This window comes from Drosophila ananassae, chromosome 2L (genome assembly GCF_017639315.1).
Source record: "Drosophila ananassae strain 14024-0371.13 chromosome 2L, ASM1763931v2, whole genome shotgun sequence".
Taxonomy (NCBI): Eukaryota; Metazoa; Arthropoda; class Insecta; order Diptera; family Drosophilidae; genus Drosophila; species Drosophila ananassae.
In genome coordinates, this window is record NC_057927.1 from 17,837,474 (window position 1) to 17,854,930 (window position 17,457).

General features: G+C 41.6%; 1 protein-coding gene across 1 annotated transcript; it reads right to left on the bottom strand.

The window, feature by feature from the left end:
- Positions 1 to 8,687: 8,687 nt before the first annotated feature.
- Positions 8,688 to 9,957, bottom strand: LOC6499209 (cilia- and flagella-associated protein 161). Its single transcript, XM_001955069.4, has 4 exons — positions 9,757 to 9,957; positions 9,183 to 9,701; positions 9,026 to 9,124; positions 8,688 to 8,966 (listed from the first exon to the last, which is right to left on the bottom strand). Exons 1-4 carry the CDS (start codon positions 9,817 to 9,819, stop codon positions 8,799 to 8,801), a joined length of 849 nt encoding a protein of 282 aa, XP_001955105.1. The 5' UTR covers positions 9,820 to 9,957; the 3' UTR covers positions 8,688 to 8,798.
- Positions 9,958 to 17,457: the final 7,500 nt, after the last annotated feature.

The window sequence follows — 17,457 nt, forward strand, 5'->3', positions numbered from 1 at the left end:
GAGCAGTGGTGGTAGTGATGGTGGTGGTGGTGGATGTTGCTTTGAGTGATTCTCTCTCTCCACGCCCACAGTCGTTGAGTGGCTCTTTCGCTGCTGTTGAGTGGTTTGGCTCCTCCCCGCCGGAGCACTAATCTCTACTAGCATCTAATGATTTAATTTGCCTTCCACTCGTTAGCAAATGTAATGGTCTGTTGCAAGTCTAAGCCACATCAGCTGGACAGGGGAAAGGATACACAAAGAGATTGACAGAGACGGAAAGAATAAGGGAGTAAGAGAGAGAAAAAGCAGAGGAAAGGAGCGAGTGGAGTCCTGCGGCCTCGGAGGAGTCCTGTTTTACATAGTTCTTCACTCAACTGTAATAGCCACCCGACGGTGTGGCATGGCGACAAGGCAGCCTACCTGCCACAAGGATGTGAGTAATTGTCAAATTATTTAGCGCAAAATTTGTTTGTTTCGACGCTCGGCTGCTTTCTCCCCTTGCCCCCCGTTGAAATTTTATTTTATTTTTATTTCTGTGCGATATTTTTACTACTGGGCTGGCATGCCTGGTTTGTTCTTAGTCACTTATGCATGAATGCTTTGCGGCAGCATTCTGCCAGATTTTCTTCAGCTTAATTGATTTTTTTAATATTTCTGCTTTCCTAATTATGTTGCTAATTAGTTGGTTTATTTATTCCTGTGGCTAGCGCAAAAAGGTGAAAAGCATCCATTGTGGCTTTCATCCTTGACACTTTCTATGTAAAACTCAAAAGTTTATTGCCGCACTCTTCACCCACAGCCCCTTTCTCGCTCTCTGCTGTCTGCTCTCTCCCTCTCTCTGTACTTTCCCCTGTCTCTCTCTCCTTTCTGCGCCTGCCCCGACAGAAAATTCTTTTAAATTGAACAAAATTTTATATGCGCTTTGGCACAGACGATTTAATATCGCATCCAATTTGCGGTTTATACGCATCGCAGCAGTGGCCTTTGAGGGGGGGTGGCTGGGTGACCGGGTGACCGGGTGTTTGGGTGGCTGATAGGCTACTCTTTGGGCTGCCCAGGGGCTTTGGGCTGCGGACAATGGGGCGTATAAGTGACATCGTTAAGTGGACGCCGGATGCTGCTTAATGAACTTCGACGGCAGTAGCCCGGCGAAGTGGGTGTGTTAGCTAGGATCCAGGATATTGGTGCTTCCTTTTCTCCTTCATCTTCGTCCTTGTCTATATCTTTCCGGCTAGTTCTTTCTTTCTCCCTCTAACTCTCAGCCCGATTCGAGTGCTTCCTTTCTATAATTAACCAGGGGATCGGGATTCTTAATGAGCAGCTTGTTATGCCGTTTTTCGTTTTAATTAGCTTTAAGATGCTCGCCACCAGCACTCATTTTAATTGGTCCATTGATGGTAGGGCTTAACCGGGCCTCACCCTGCGTGTGTCTGTGTGTGGGTGCACCTAGAAAAAGGCTTATTCCCTTTCATTCCTGTCAAAGCCAGTGTCCTTCATGGCGTATACTTAATTTCTCGCTGTGTAATAAGTGCTTAACTCTTTTACATGCAAAATTAAATGATGCGCATACGCACGGTAAAACCGCAAATTATTTTAATTGCTTGTCTCGTCATTATTCATTATTTAAGTGCGCTCAAACAGCCGACGTATACGGAATACGTTAGTATGTACATAGCCACGGCTTTTCGCTGTTCTGTGTGAGTGTGTGTCTGTGAATGGCTGTGTGTGTAAGTATTTGAGTGGGCCACGCAAATTGGCAGTTCGCCAGACCCACACACACACAAGCATACCCGCTTTCACACAAAAGCCGCTGTTTACACAGACATCAAACTTTTTGCGCTGCGGAAAAGCGGAAAATTGCTGCTGTCGCATGTGCGCCGCTCGCTCCCTCTCTATCGGTCCCACCACTCCCCTTCTCTTTCTGGCTGATGTACTTACTCTTCCATTTAATTAGTGAAAATAAGTATTAAATGAGCAGCTCTTGTTAAAATAAATAGTGCATGCAATGGCGGCAGTTTCCTTTGCTCCTACCCGCCTTCCTGCCTCCCCGGTCCCTCTTGGCTTTCAGCAGGCTTCGCAAGATTTACAACTAATTAAAAGGCAAATAAAAAATAAATAAATAAGCTGAAATAGGCAGGAGGGAAGGGAAATCGATAATCAGATAGAAGCCGCTGACCTCGCTACAAACGCAATTAAAATCGCAACTGCTCGGTCATCTGCATAATTATGCCATAATTAAATAATTTCCGATCTATCTACATATAACATTCCCGTTAATTCGACTCTACCCTAAACACCATACCCTTTATCCCTCGTATTTGTATATTTAATGAAGTGCGAGGGGGATGGCCTCCATTCCGCAAACTCTGTACGTTCATCCCACATTCCATTACCCCGCTCGTACTGTTTATTCGGCCATTTTGTTGTTTGCACTCTACTTGCCGTAAGCCCCACGTTAATTTGTTTGACTAATTAAACTAATGAGCGTTCAAAGTTAATACATAAATTAGTCAGCCGGCCAGGGCAGGCTGTCCAATCGAGGAGCTGCGGGGGCGGCCGTAGTGCCAGCTGTTATATAATCTAATCCAATCTAATTTGGCCATCAACTAATTATTTCAGTTATTAATTTATTTGGATTTGGATTTCGGTCGCTTATTTATTGGAATGCGCAGCAATATGAGTTGACTTAATTGCAGTTTTTACCGATAAGTAGTTCATGTTTAATGAGTTTTAGCTTTAAAATCTTGGATTGGATTTACCATATTTTTGTTAGTCAATACCTAATTGAATGTGTGACTAGTCTGCATTAAAAATGGGCCCCTAAAAGCCCATTAGTGCTAGCACCACATCCTTCACCTGCCCACTTAACAAACATGGCCCAATCGTGCTGTTTGGCTCTGGTTCTGGTTCTGGTGAGGTTTTTGTTGTTTCTGCGAGTACAAATTAAATATGCTGCGCTAATTCCTCCATCAATTTGCAGCTCATTTCATATGCCAACCCATTTCGCAGGCCATCATCATCATCGGCTTGGGAATCCGTATTGCCAATGGACGTGCCACGTGGGCAGAAGCTCCAAATGCCGGAATGCCGGAATGCCGGAGTGCGGGACTGCTGCTGAAATGCCGGCGGGCAGTGAAAAGCGGATGGGGCTGGAAACTAGTTTGCATTCAGCTTGTGCACGTAATTAGAAAATTTCCATGCCGAGGGGAGTGGCGCGAAGTTGGCGAAATGAAAACAAAAACAGAAACGTGCTAATTGCAAATTAATTATGCACGATATTGAATTTGCTCTAAACGCAAAAGCGGAAATGAAAATGGTCTAAGCGGGAGCCCAAAAAACAAAATAAATTCAAAAATTTGTTAAGCGAGAGAGGAGCGTGAACGTGATTTGGAATTGGATGGTTTCTTTTCTGGGGGCACAGCAGCGTTTTGTGTTTGGTTCCTCTAATGGCCGACACGATTAGGTGTCCGAGAGCAGCGGCATCAGCATATAAACAGCTAAAGTGTTAATTGCCATAAATGCTTGTCATTGTAGCGGTAAACGGCAGTAGATATTTGCCGCGCACTCTCCCAGATAGAGAGAGAGAGAGCGATGTAGACCGAGAGAGACAAAGAGCGGAAGCGGAATCGGAATCGGAAGTGGAAGTGGCATTTAGGCGGCGAACATCTCGGAGCACTTGCACTCAAATGAATGAAATGAACTGCTAAATTATGCACGCGATTTAACCCTCATTTTAGCAGCCGCAACTAAGCGTAGCTATTCCAGCCCCACACTGCCCACCTCACCCACTCCAACCCCCATGAAAGCCAGCCCAGCCACCCACTTTCTTAGTTTATCGCTCTTCCATATTATTCGCTCACTGCGCACTCGCATTGGGGGAAATAGCATCTCTCACACTCACAGAAAGGCCAACAGCAAGCCACGCCCCCATTCTGCAGACCAATGAGTGACGCACTGTTGCAGAAATCACTCAGCTCTCGAGAGCAGCACTCAAATGTTTTCAACATGGCCGCCAAACGGAAGTCACTCGACGAGCGAGAAGGAGCATCCGCCGGTGACTTCCCCTTCAAAAGTGGCTTCTCGTTTTGGTCCTTTTGCAGACTTTTTGCACCTTTTATTTTGTCATTTGTGTGTAATTTCGAAAAATGTTGGCGACATTATGACGCTCGTCGCCAGTTGGGCTGGGTCGGGTCGCACGCTTAAGTGTCCTCCAGGGTACTTACTTCGTTAGCAGAAGTTTCTCGCTTCGTCCTTTTTCCCTTGATCCTTATTGTTGTTTTTGTTGCTGGTTATGGTGATGGTACTGGTGCTGGTGCTGGTGCTGGTCCTTGTGCTGCCTTTGTTGTTGCGGTGGCGCACTGTGCTTGTCGTTTTGCGGATATGTCTCTTATTTTCATAACTGTAAATTGCTTTAGATATTAAGTCTGCTGTACTCGCTTTGGATTCTCCTGTATGTCTATGACACTGAAGGGGGATGGGCTGGGGCAGGGACAGTGGTAGGAGATACATAATGGAGCAGAGGGAGGCCAGTGCATTTGGAGGAGGGTCGTGTTTTCGAGCATCTCTTGTTGCCCTGCTAGATGACAGGATATTTATTCTAAAGCCAGGACAATATGCCCGCATGAGACACTTGCCGAGGCCATTTAAATAGTTTCAAAGCTGCAGTCATTAGGAGCAACAATTGCCTTTTGCTCCGACTTTTGTCATTTACTCGAACAATTACAAAAGTAATTGAAGTAGATATGGCTCCAATTTTTAGTCAGATAAGGATATTTCACAAGGAATCTGTTGGGAGTTAATTTCAAAAATGTATTAATTAACTTTAGGACTAATGATCCAGTTAGTATAAAAGACTAATATCCAGGTATAGACATCAAATTCTTCCACCTTGGCAATCTGACCACCCCCAAAAATAAAGATTTTAATATGCGCAAAATTGAGACATAAATTAAAGTCACATAATTCTCATTAAAAGGCCGTAAACTCGCCGCGTCAGGAAAATAAACAGAACAAAGAACAAGCGAGTGGTCGGTAGGCCAGTAATAAAAATATATGCAAAGACCCCGAAAGAGCTCTTGTGGATCTTTATCCCACAAAGACTTTTGGCACCCAGATCAAAGAGCAACGGCATTTTGCCCATAATTTAATAGTTTCGAAATACAGAAATTAAAATCTGAATTTGGCTGCTTAGGCAAATCAAAATAAACTGGGCGTAACGGCCACTAAATCCACACACACAGACGCTAATTGGCAACGTCTTATTACTTGAAAAACAAGAAAAAAAAGGGAGCCACCCAGGGTGGCAGTGGCGTTAAGTGGGCGGCGACCCCCCTTTTAAAGCATATGGGGAAAGGGGTCCACCATCGGCAGCCTCTGGTTTTTTCGGTTTTTGGCCTGCGCGCGCAATTTAAGTTGAAATTTATGCGCAGTCGGACAGAAAGGGCATTAAAAATGGAAAGCAAATTCCCGGCTCAATGTGTTAAACGGCACATGTGATTTAAAACAGTATTTAATGTTTTTATTATTTCGGATTTTTTCAGCTATCCTTTTTTTTTGGCCAGCCTCTTATTCCATTGGCCATTTGTCTTCGGCGAGGCGTGGAATATTTTTGACACAAAGGAATTTGTTAATTTTGATATTTGCCTTTGTGTCCGTGATATTAATGATTGTGAATATATTCAGCGGCAAAACAAAATCATAAACTACACAATACAACAATCCTGATACAGATGTTTGGATACCTCCTGCGACTGTGTATGTGTGAGTGTGGGACAATACATGTGAATAAAATATTTAGCAACGCTCACACGAGCTTAGATTGCATAATACATATTTTATGAATGTTTTCGTGTTTTTCCTCTCGCTCGTACCCGCTTTGTTTCTTTCTGTGCCAAGTCAGGTCGCACAAAAAGTGTTGAAAATAAAAAAGTGCGCTGCAACAAAAAAAAAAACCGAAAGGGGGGGCACATTTTAAAGCCACTGCGGCAACAAAAGAAGAACAAACAACCAGCTCATGCCACAAAATGTTGCCAATGCTGCTACTGCAAAATTCGAGAAGACGCACCATGGAGTCGCGGGAAGTTCTAAGCAAATAATATGCTTGAATAGTTTTTAATAATATTTATTTAAGCTCTCATACTTTTAATTATCTTGAGCAAAATGTATACATTGCCCTATTAATAAAATTTGTGTTTGTCTCCATAAAAAAAGGATGCTTGCCCACTGTCACAGCTCCCATTGCCCATTGTTGCCGCATAACCAAGACCTCGGATTTCCGGCAATGGCCATGTTTGGCTTGCTGGCTACTGACTATTGGTTGAGTGCACAAGCAAACACACACGAACCTGCCTGATGTCAATCCATCATTTGCCTTAACACCATGATTTGTTTATTTGACGGGCTGTATTAAGAGAAATGTAACACAATGGCCATTCGTGCTCCATTGCTGATTGCGATAAATAAATAATTTTCAAATCAGACACTGGCCGAATCTCCCAAATGGAAGAAATTGGGCAAGTGGAACCTGAATGCCTGATTAGGCTTTTGATTGTGCTGATAGTTTTGATGAATGGCAAGCAAAATAAAGATATAACTTCAAATAAGAGCTCCTGCCACTTGCCACACCTGAAAACCCTTCACTAGCTCTGTCTTTTGGGGATTTATGGTTCCGTTTTTTGGACTAATAAAACCGGGAAGCAGCAACCACTTCCTCTTATTAAGCTCATAAAGTAACAGCCACTTAAAACATGTTGTTTGGCAGCAGCAACGACATCAGAAAGAGTCACCAAATAAGCCGTGAACGAGTTCCGCCTCCGAAGATGCCTCATAAACGTCAGTGCCACATCATCATCTGCAGCAGCAACCCCTGGAATCCGAACTTGACTGGCCCTGTCTGTTTATAGAAATTAAATGACTTCAGACAAAATATGAAACATAAACTCAAGTCAACACTTCAATATTGAACAGCACAACAATGGAGGGGGAGGCATCGCTTCCCCCTTTTGGAATATAAATCCCAGGCCACAAATGCGGCCGCTTCCTCTGGCTTTTTAACACTTTCGGCTACCGAGTTGTTAGCATATTTTTAGTGTGATTTTAAAAATTTAAATTGTCGTAATCGTAAATTAATTTCATGGCACATAAAAATACAACATGCCGTGCCCGAAAATACACGGGCCCGTGTTTGTTTTCTTGTCGCTGTCGTTCAAAAAAGCAAAATGATGCTTTGTTTTATAACGCAATATATTTGAAGTATGTTTACTTTTTTATTGTGTTTTGAGTGTGCTCAGTTGGCTTTCGGTGACAGGCAATCGGATTTGAATAAGATATTGGCTCGAATACGTGCGGAACAGATCCAAATACTTATTCATCTAATTTTTGTAATTTAAATTGAAATACATGTAATATTTAGAGGATGCATTAAAGAGTCATAAAAGCATTATATTCAACGGTATCTTAATTAGATGTGTAAATTATTTTTGCCGCAACCAGAACGGGCGACATTCAGTTGCACACGAGTCGCCTGCATGCCGTATTTGTGTCAACGCCTCATAATAATTACGAACCCATACCAGACGGACAAAAAACGGCGAAAATGTGTTGCAAATGAATAAAGTTTTATAAATACACATCAAGTGCAATTAGACAGGAAATGCCGGCATGTGCTTTTCGGTAATTGTTTCCTCATTGTGACAAGCCAACGGAAGGTGTGAAAATGATACCATTGATTGCCTAAGCTTAGGGGACTCGCATGCCACGCTGGCGCACAATATTTATGATAAATTAATGCAGTAAATGCAACTTGTAAATCTGTCACGCGTCTCAGTAAATCATCTTGCATAAGTAATGTGCAGTTTAGTCGGGAGCAGACGCCCAGAATCTGAAAATGTTCCTCCCTCCGAAGCACTTTGTCACACTCGGAGAAACCAGAGACCCCCGGCTGCAACAGATGCTCGAAAAAAAATAAGAAAAACGAACCGAACAGAAGTTGGGGGAGTGTGAAATCTTTCCCGAAGGCGGGCCGCGGCTAATCTATGACAGAAAACATGTAATCGGAGCGACGGGCCAAAAATAACTTGTTGAGATCGGAGGCCCGGGGACCTTTGACTTCATTTGCAGCTCTTTACTTTGCAATATTCCCAACGGTCTGCCCCTAAAGTTTCTCTGGGTGGCGACCCTGCGCCCAATTAAACTCACAATCAGCGTTTTACAGTCAAATTTAGTTGTTCGTATTAATTATAGTGTGTGGCCGCCATGTGCTGGCATCCAATTCCTGCAGCGTCTGGGGGCGGCACTTTCTTTTTATGACTGTCGCATAAGTGAAGCGTGAACTAATTGAAATTTGTTGCGCTGACATGTTCCCGCAGATCTGGTTGCCCTTGTCGATCGTCTCCAGCTCATTAGCCTGCTTCCCGTTGTAGTTATTGTCTAATTTTAATTAATTTATCACAAGCATAAAATGGTGCAACTTCTGACATTTCCTTTCCCCCAAAGCAGTCCCCCCAACAAATCACTCACACGCCTCGTTGACCGACCGAAATTCTACCAAGGGGAGCCACTGCGGAGGCATAAATTTCCACCCGGGATGCCTGGCATTGCTCGACTATGAAACCGAATTTACGACGACTCCCCAACGCTCCTCATCTGATATTTTGACATAGCCAAACAGCCCGACGAACTAGCGACAGCCACTCAAATACACATTTGAGTAGATCATTTAGATGCCACAGCAGGTATAGGTACCAGCTATATTCAATTTAAAATATATGAAATATATGTACATATACACAAATACGTCACGGAATCGAGATGGATGAGTATCAGTAGCTGAACTTCCATTGATTCTTCCATGTCTCCTTCTTGAAGACGTTCTTGTATGTCTGCACCGAAACCTGAAATTCCGGCCCAAACAAGGTGTTTGCCAGCGTATTTTCCACGGCCAAATTCTGGTTTGTTACGGCATGAACTATTATTAGAGGATCATTTTCCTGGGTGAATTAACAGATTTACGATTAAACTTTGAAAAAAGGTGTAACAGGTCACATACTTTTATAGTTTTTCCCTCATTTTCGAATCGCTTATGTGGATCTTGGTGTGCACAATAGAAATGAGTGCAGAAATTAGGTATAGCCGAAGGACCAAGGTTCTAAAGAGGAGCGAGAGGAGCACATTAAATATATATGGGTGTCAGGATTATATCCTACCTTCTGAGAAACCAAGCCAAGTGGCAGGGTTAACTCGCCTCTGTTTTTGGTGTAGAAAGCCTTTTCGAGGGGGAGCGTAAGATTCACCCGTTTGGGTCCACTCCATATATACATGGGTTCGTCCCCCGGGTCCATGGCCTGCAGCCGGAACTTCTCACCGTAGGTTAGATATTGTCCGGAACGATTCTCGTCGTCCGGACTTACAATACGGAAGCTACTGCGAATCGACGGATGGGGACTGGGAGCCACAGTGAGATCGCAAAGTTCATTAATTGTTTTGAACCGGCGGATTATTCCCTCCTGGGTGATCACCACCGACAAGGCAAGGTTCAAGTCCTTGGTCTCCTCTCGGCAGATATTTATACGAACTGGCTTTAACTGGACCACCACACCAAAGGCCAATACCTCTTGTGGCGGCCCCAAAACCTGCTCGTGGTTAAAGCGTTCATAAATCGCACGAGCCCTGTCCAAGAGCAAATCACCACTTTCCCGGAGCTTCTTGGTGTCTGCTGTGCGGAACTGCAAAAGCAAAACGCCAAATTTGAGTCTTGCCAATATATTTTTAAATACCCACCTCCTCAGACAGTGCTGTTTCAAACCAGTTGCCCACTTTAACTCCGGGTCCGTATATTGCCATCGTGATTATAACCCTTGTTTACCCAGGAATGTGTTCAGCTTTATATGTTTATTTATGAATGAAAGTGTGTTTCGTTTTTTTGTTCTTTTTTCATCGATTTTTTTGTGACAGGTTGGTAATCACATACTACTACTTCGAGAATATGCTGTTTGCCTGAAAAAAGATCAAAGGCAGTTCCCAGACCTGTGAGCCACACACAAAGCCATATATTCCAAACCCACCGACAGCTAACTGAGCATAAAATTTGCATGTGGCGCTTTGGCATCGGCTGCATCTTTGATCCTGTCAAAGAGGCGAAAATAAATTGCTCAATTATGAAATATTAACTGCACACGAGGCCGTCGACGAACAGAGTCCCTGGCGCAAGTTAATTACTCATTTGTTGATTGTCGGCTGTGGTTAATGAAGTATCCAACTAATTACATCTCGAGACAAGCCGCGAGTGCGCATGTCGTCAGCCGCTCTCCGAGGAATTCCCAGTCATATTGAAAAATGCCGCTGCGGAAATTGAAAGTGCACGCGGCTCCTTCGATATAGGCCTCCTAGAAATCTCTGGAGCACTTTGCCGCCAGCTGCCTGCCAGCCATTTATTACCTTTCCCTTTGACATCTTGACACGATGTCGCCCCATCTCGCCACCCTATCGTATCTCGTTTCTATCCAAGTCTTTGGAACTCCGAAATGACTCGCATTCATCTTTTGACAGTGGAAACTCATCGCTCTGGCGTCTAATTAGATTATTTGTCAGTCCTCCTGTCGGATGGCAATAGTTCTTGGATTTCTGTGAAATGTTTGGGATACTTTTCAGTGGTGTAGTCAAGTTATAAACAGACAGGCTAATTAGATGCTTAATCATTTGAATTATTTGGATTGTAATATTTATTTGAATTTTTATCACTTTCACCTTTCACTTCCACCTATTTCTCTTAATTGAAGCGGTTAAGGCCAAAAATATCTTTTTAACAATTTGACTTCTTTAAGAAAATGATTTTAAATTAATTGGGCACAATTATTGCTTTTACTGTTCTCTTAAAAATTTTAAACGTTTTAAAATATTAAATATATTATAATCAGTGCATCCTTAGTTTCTTTTTACATATCCTTTTAAAAAAGCGACCTCTGGCAGTGTGGTCTTATCATATTAAGGCTACATCGATCGACAAGTAAGAGTAAACTCTTACATAAAATCTTAAATATTGAAATAAGCTATAAGCTATATTGGTAAATAAAAAATATATATTTTTTATTATTTTTATATTAACTAACGCAAAGTTATCCTTTATTTTCGTAGTCCTTTAATATGTACATGAGTATATTGTTATCTACATTTTTGCTGCCACCTTTATTTGGGTTATTTGTTTATAAAACAAATTGTTATTTGGTTATACTTGACTAACATAAAATATAAATTATTAACTAACGAACCAAACAATTTATTTTTTTAATATGTATGTTGTTTTTTTTTTTCTTGTTAGCAAATATTTCACGAGGACTTTTGAATAAATGCTTTTATAAATTTAATATTTTTTGGCGCCATCTATATTTGAAGAAGAGTTATTAACAGAGGATGATTATCCTGCTGTTAAACTTTTATGGAATTTAGGCACACGAATTTAATAATGTTAATAATGATAAGTATCAATTAAATATATATTATGCTTCGATTCTAAAAAAACGACCAAAATTAACTTAATCCAAAACTCATAAATTTAAAACTTTATACAGAAAAGGACTACATTTAATATTACAATAGTTTGTAATTCTAATTGAGTCATTTGTTATTTTGCATTCTTTCTGGCAGTAGCAACAGTGGGTTTTAAATGCAGGCACTTGCCAATAAGAATTCTGAAGCACTGAAATTTACAGTCAAACGAAAGGAAATTCCAGTTCAAGATTTTCAACAGGCGCGCAGCAATCGAACTTGCACCAACAGGGGATGGAATGCGGCTCGTTTGGAGAATCTATTGAAAACGAAAGTGTTCTGTAGAATAATAAATTTTGTGTGTGTGCCAGTCTGCGCGAAGGGGTGTGTTCGCTGACATTGTCACGCTTGGCATTAGGGGTGGGTTTTTGTGGCAGGAGTTTCCATAAATAAGAGGGTTGCGAATCTAGTGATTTCAATCTGCAGGCTACAAAAGTTTAACTGTCTTGAGCTTCAAAAATCATTTAAAAATCCTAAATAATTTCAATTTTACTTGGATATAATCAAATATTTGTAATTAAAATTTAAGTTTGAATAAACAAAAAAAATCATTTTAATAAACTAATAGGCATAAGAAAAAAGATTCAAATGGAATTTCCTCCTGACATTTTGATAGATTTTTTCTAGCCATCTCGCCTGCAATGACAATAGCGATGGTTGGGTCTTGGGGGCAAGGACACCGCCCCTGTGGGTCGCGGCGAACGTCGTGCGATATAGCCCGCCCAAAGAGGTGGGCACACGCAACCTCTGCGTCATGCCGACTGTTTCAATTAGCGAGTGCGGGCACTGGGTGGCACCCAAGAGCGAGCGTCGCTCCGCCGGACTGGTTCTTTGTGTTTTTTGCCAAGAACCCGGGAAAAAACCTCGGTCGCAGCAGCAGCAACAACAGCGGCACGTTCAAATAGACGGACACGTGTCCATCAGCGCTTTAACCCTTCTTAAGGTAACGCCCAAGGATTACCAGGAGATCAGAAATCGATGAACGTTGCGTCACCACTTTGCTTTGCACTGCGCATGTCAGACACTAGGGCGTGTGTGATTCACGGGGCGGAGTATAGTCGCCCGCCCACCGACTGGGCTGGGTCTTTGATTTCGATTTTGACGTTACCACATCGTGGCACGGTACTATTACATAACGGTAATATGCAAGAGTAGTACGGCTGATGAGCAAAACCGGTTAACAGTTACGTCGTAACTAGGAGCAACCTTAGCGGGACAGGAGAACAGAATCGCGGGAAGGGCCGGTATTACTACGTCTTTACACTGACTTGGGGTGGCTCAGAGTTTCGGGGGTTGCTCAAATGCGGCGTCACTGAATTCGCGTATCCTGCTCAAGGTCGCGAATCATACGCACACAAACGCTAACAGGACTCACAGGAGAGCTCGTCCTGAGTCTTTGTGTGCGTGGCAGCATCTCGCACACACTCACGCACGCTAGCTTAATGTGAAGTCTTGTCACACGTGTATTGTCCGTCACATACTCGTACACATTCTTTCATGGTAAATTTTGGATCAGGCGAACATAATCTCAGCATAATGCCCGGACGCACCAGATTCACATGTGTGTGGGCTAATGGAATTAGTGTGCGTGTGCAAGCGAACCCGTATGCAAGAGGGATGTTTCTATATGTCTTTTTGTGTGCCTTCAACCACCCCCATTACGTATACGCAAAAGCTGCCGTTTTCCGAAAGCCTAGCCAAGTTTCAATTGGGGTTTGAATCTAGGATATGGAAAGGTTTGAAGCTAAATATAAAAAAATGTACCTAAATTTAATATATAGTTTGTTTGTTGATTTTGAAGCCAATTGATGCAAAATCGATCTACAAATCGATTACGGCATTCCGCTTAAGCATCAGATAAGTATTTGCAAAGATATGGCCTACGCTGGGAGCTATATTGTCCTTAACAAGCATTTTCCGCATTTTGAAGGGTTGAAAATGCCCCCATAAAAGTTGAGAAAAAATCTGAAAAATATTTTGTTCCTGGATTTTGATGCAGATTGATGCAGAATCGATCTACAAATCGATTAAGGTATTCCGCTTAAGAATCGGATAAGTATTTGCAAAGATATGGCCTACGCTGGGAGCTATATTGTCCTTCACAAGCATTTTCCGCATTTTGAAGGGTATCCCCCATAAAAGTTGAGAAAAAATCTGAAAAATATTTTGTTCCTGGATTTTGATGCAGATTGATGCAGAATCAATCTACAAATCGACTAAGGTATTCCGCTTAAGAATCGAATAAGTATTTGCAAGATATAGCCTTCGCTTTGTTCTTTATTGTCCTTCAGAAGCATTTTCCGCATTTTGATCCGTATCCCCCACAAAAGTTGAAAAAAAATCTAAAAAATATTTTTTCATGAATCGAGTTTCTTGGCTCCAAAAGCTGCAGATTTGTCCAAGCATAGCCAAGATTAAATTTTGGTTTGAAACCAGGATAGGGTTTGAACATAGGAAAAAGGTTAAATTTAGTTTTGGCTTGGCTTGTAAGACTTCGAATTACAAGTTTACCATGTAAATTGTATATCTTAGAAAGCAAACAATTAAACATTTTCCAGTTCCTATTTAAAAAAAAAAATATTCAATTTAAAAAATAGTTAACCACCTTAATAATAGAAACTCATTATGTGGGAACCACTCTCTATTAAATATAATTCTTAGAGGCCTCTTGATTTAAAATAAAGATTCAAATATTTTCGTTAAATCCCTTCAAGTCGATCCCTGATCCTATTCTTAATTTTTTTCATTTGAAATAATAATGCCGACCCATCCAGTTTACTTCTTTTATCGTGCTTTCAATATTAACCAATAATTCTGGCCATTTGTTAAATTGTTTACGCGATAAGCAACATTCGAACTTTCCACAATAGCCACAGCAAACATCAAACAAGGACAATTGTGTTCCGAGGAAACACGTTAAACAAAGACTATCGAAAATAGAAAGCCGAATCCGAAGGACCAAGGCAATCCCTGGACAATGACACTGGCAATATAATGACGATGGTGGCACTTGTCATTGTGTGTGCTTAAAATTGCCTCTTTAGATGGATAAACATATATATATATACATAGCTTTTGGATGTGTGTATATATCCGCCCCTGCCTTTTAAAATTGCACAAAGCGAAGTCAGCAGGAGGAATACAACTCCAGAGGTAGCTGCTTGACAAAGTTGTCATTGCGTGTTTCCAACAAACTGGCGACAAAGCTTATCTCCGATGGACACACACAAAGCCGCAGCCAGTCACTTTGAAACATAGACACTCGTCCTCTGATATCCAGAAACTTAGATACAATGAGAATACGGGTTCAACGGGGTATAGAGATGCGATCTGCTTGGCCACTCGAACAGCTGGTAGCCGGTCCTTTTATAGCTTCAAAGCTGCATCCCCGTAATTAAGCCCGGCAAGTGGCGCTTAAGTTTCATCTTCAACTGCAGCTCATAAATTTGATTGTCGTTTCGCCGGCTTCTATCACGGCATTCCCGACTAAGGGCCCAACCCATTCTCCTGCTGGGCAGTCTGAGTCTAGTCGAGACCATAGCTTGTCGCTTATCTAAAGTCAAAACAATTTTCATATATTTTCCAACTGGCAACGAAAAGCTTTTCATTGTCAGTGGACATGCCATTTCGCAATTAGCATTGGCGTATACAACTAATTTGCGCTCCGGGATGCCCTCGTCTACGTTTGGCCCGACCAGCGACTAGTGTCCTTTGAGTCCTGCACCCACATGTTAATTAACAGCAGCAACCATCATTTGTACTTAAGTTGAATTTTATTTTGTGAACAATTATGCTAATTTGTTAAATAAATAGGCACGCACTGGCTGACTTAATGCTGCCAAGTTGGGTAATGCCCGGAAAATGGTTGCCATTCAAGTTAAGTTTTATGGCGACTTTTTTTTATTTTATTGCCAGCTCCCTCGCTCTCGATGGACAGTCGTTCCAATTAAGTTTGCGTTTGCCATTTAATTACTCTAATACGGCACTCAGTCAGAAAGTCCGACAGTCGTACGGCCAGGCAGTCAGCCGGTAACCAAGTGGATCAACCACCTCCTTGCCGGTTATTTGTGCGCGTGCCGAGCATGAAAATTAGCTTGTACATTTCCCTCACTCCCATACGCCGATTTCCCTGCTTTTCCGGACAGGCCACGCCATCCTCGGATTCCGGACAGGCCACACCTCGAATTGATGGCGCCATTTGTTTTGAGCAGCCATTGCTGGCGAGTTATCAAAGCTCTTTGACACCCACATTCATTTGTCAAGCCGTCGCCCCAATCTCAATCTGAATCTGTGCCACTACAAAATGGAATGAAATATATATATATATACATATCTGCATAATCTGGAAACATCTGAAAGTCGCTTATTTGGCACATTTAATTAGTTTTAACCTTGCGCATTTTTATGCAAAGCAGGGGCCAAGCTCGAGATGAAAACTTTTCAGTGGAATACTTGAGATGCTGTCAGTCGGAAGCACAAATCAAATGATAAATAGGTATATACCTAGGAAAATATTTCGCATTTTTTAGTAGTAAATCACTTGTTTTATACAAGATAGTATACAATAATAAATGCACAAAAAATATTAATATATAATAAAATATTAGAAAATTTATTAAAAAATAGAAAAGTATTTCAAATCATTTTTGTTTATGTATAAGATTATAATTTTCTTTTGAAACCCGTAAAGCCAATCAAAGTTTTTATCAACTGGAATCTAGAGAAATTGACTGACGAAATAAGCGAAATGGAAAAATGTCCCTGTCCTCGACCTGTTCTGAAATCAAAAGTAGCGTCGAAAAAAATAAAACAAGAAACTTTAAATGAAAAGGATCACACTGCGGCCTGGACGATGTTGACAGTAGCAGGGAAATGTAAAAAGTAGCAAACAGCATCAAAAGTTTTGGCCCCCGACCACAAGTATCCGTCGGCCTTTCATCTTTTTGCTTGCTTTTGGTTTTTTATTTCACGAAAGACGAGGGTAGTCAGCCAATTTTCGATTGCAACATTTCGCACCAAAGGCAAAATATGAGCTGCACTCAGCATACAAATGCTAATTTTAATATTTTTCGTGACATGGCGTTCACTTTGAGTGTGCCATCGCCTTTGTTGTTGTTTGTCCAATTGGAGTATCCACCCACGGGGATGTATGTATGTTCTTTTTCCTTTTCCCATAAGTGAAGTGGAGGATAGGACAATCCCATACCATGTCAGTGGTTGTCCTTCAGGCGACAAGTAATTTTACTTGGCAAAATAAATTGCACAAAGTCCTTCTTTTTTGCGATTTGTCATGTTATCTCTTTTTGATGTCTGCTTTTGCTTTGTGGCTATCGTGTGAGCTTAAGAATGTAATAGTGGGCTATTTCCTTTGTTCTGATTGGCCACCATTTAATTTTTATTTCTTGGCATTTATTTGAAATGGGTATTGCAGAAAAAGGCAGCGGTTTCAAGTTTCTTTTAAAACAATTCTTCGATTTGAAACGTACTTTTTGTAAAAGTTCAAAACTTTGAATAGATTTTATTTTATTTTGTGTATTGACGATTTCGATTAAAAATTTCATGAAAATAAGTCGAATACTGATACTTTTCTCAAAATTATAATTTTTTACCAAAGTAAGACTCTGCATTTCAAATGAGTTGAAGGGACTGGCAACTGAAATGGGGGAATGCTTCTGGGGAAAACAGTGCCAACAAAGCAGTAAGCTTATTTTCCAAGCCATCAACTGGTCTCCAAGCTGCGTGCAACGACTGACAAAACAAATAAACTTGCTACCGCTTCATATGCGCTCCTTCGTAGCCTTACACATAGGAGGGGGTGATGCGAAGGGTCCAAGCAGGAAAACCAGGAGGGGGAGGGTCGCAGCACACATTTGGTATGCATAAGCAGCAGTCGCATACCTTGCCGCACATTATCTGGCTAGGAGACATTTTTCCATA

Excerpts from the sequence above, each read along its gene's own strand:
- LOC6499209 (XM_001955069.4), bottom strand. The coding sequence starts at position 9,819 with ATGGCAATATACGGACCCGGAGTTAAAGTGGGCAACTGGTTTGAAACA. Across the intron at positions 9,702-9,756 it reads AAACAGCACTGTCTGAGGAG|TTCCGCACAGCAGACACCAA; the intron begins GTGGGTATTTAA and ends TTGCTTTTGCAG. Across the intron at positions 9,125-9,182 it reads TTGGCTTGGTTTCTCAGAAG|AACCTTGGTCCTTCGGCTAT; the intron begins GTAGGATATAAT and ends GCTCCTCTTTAG.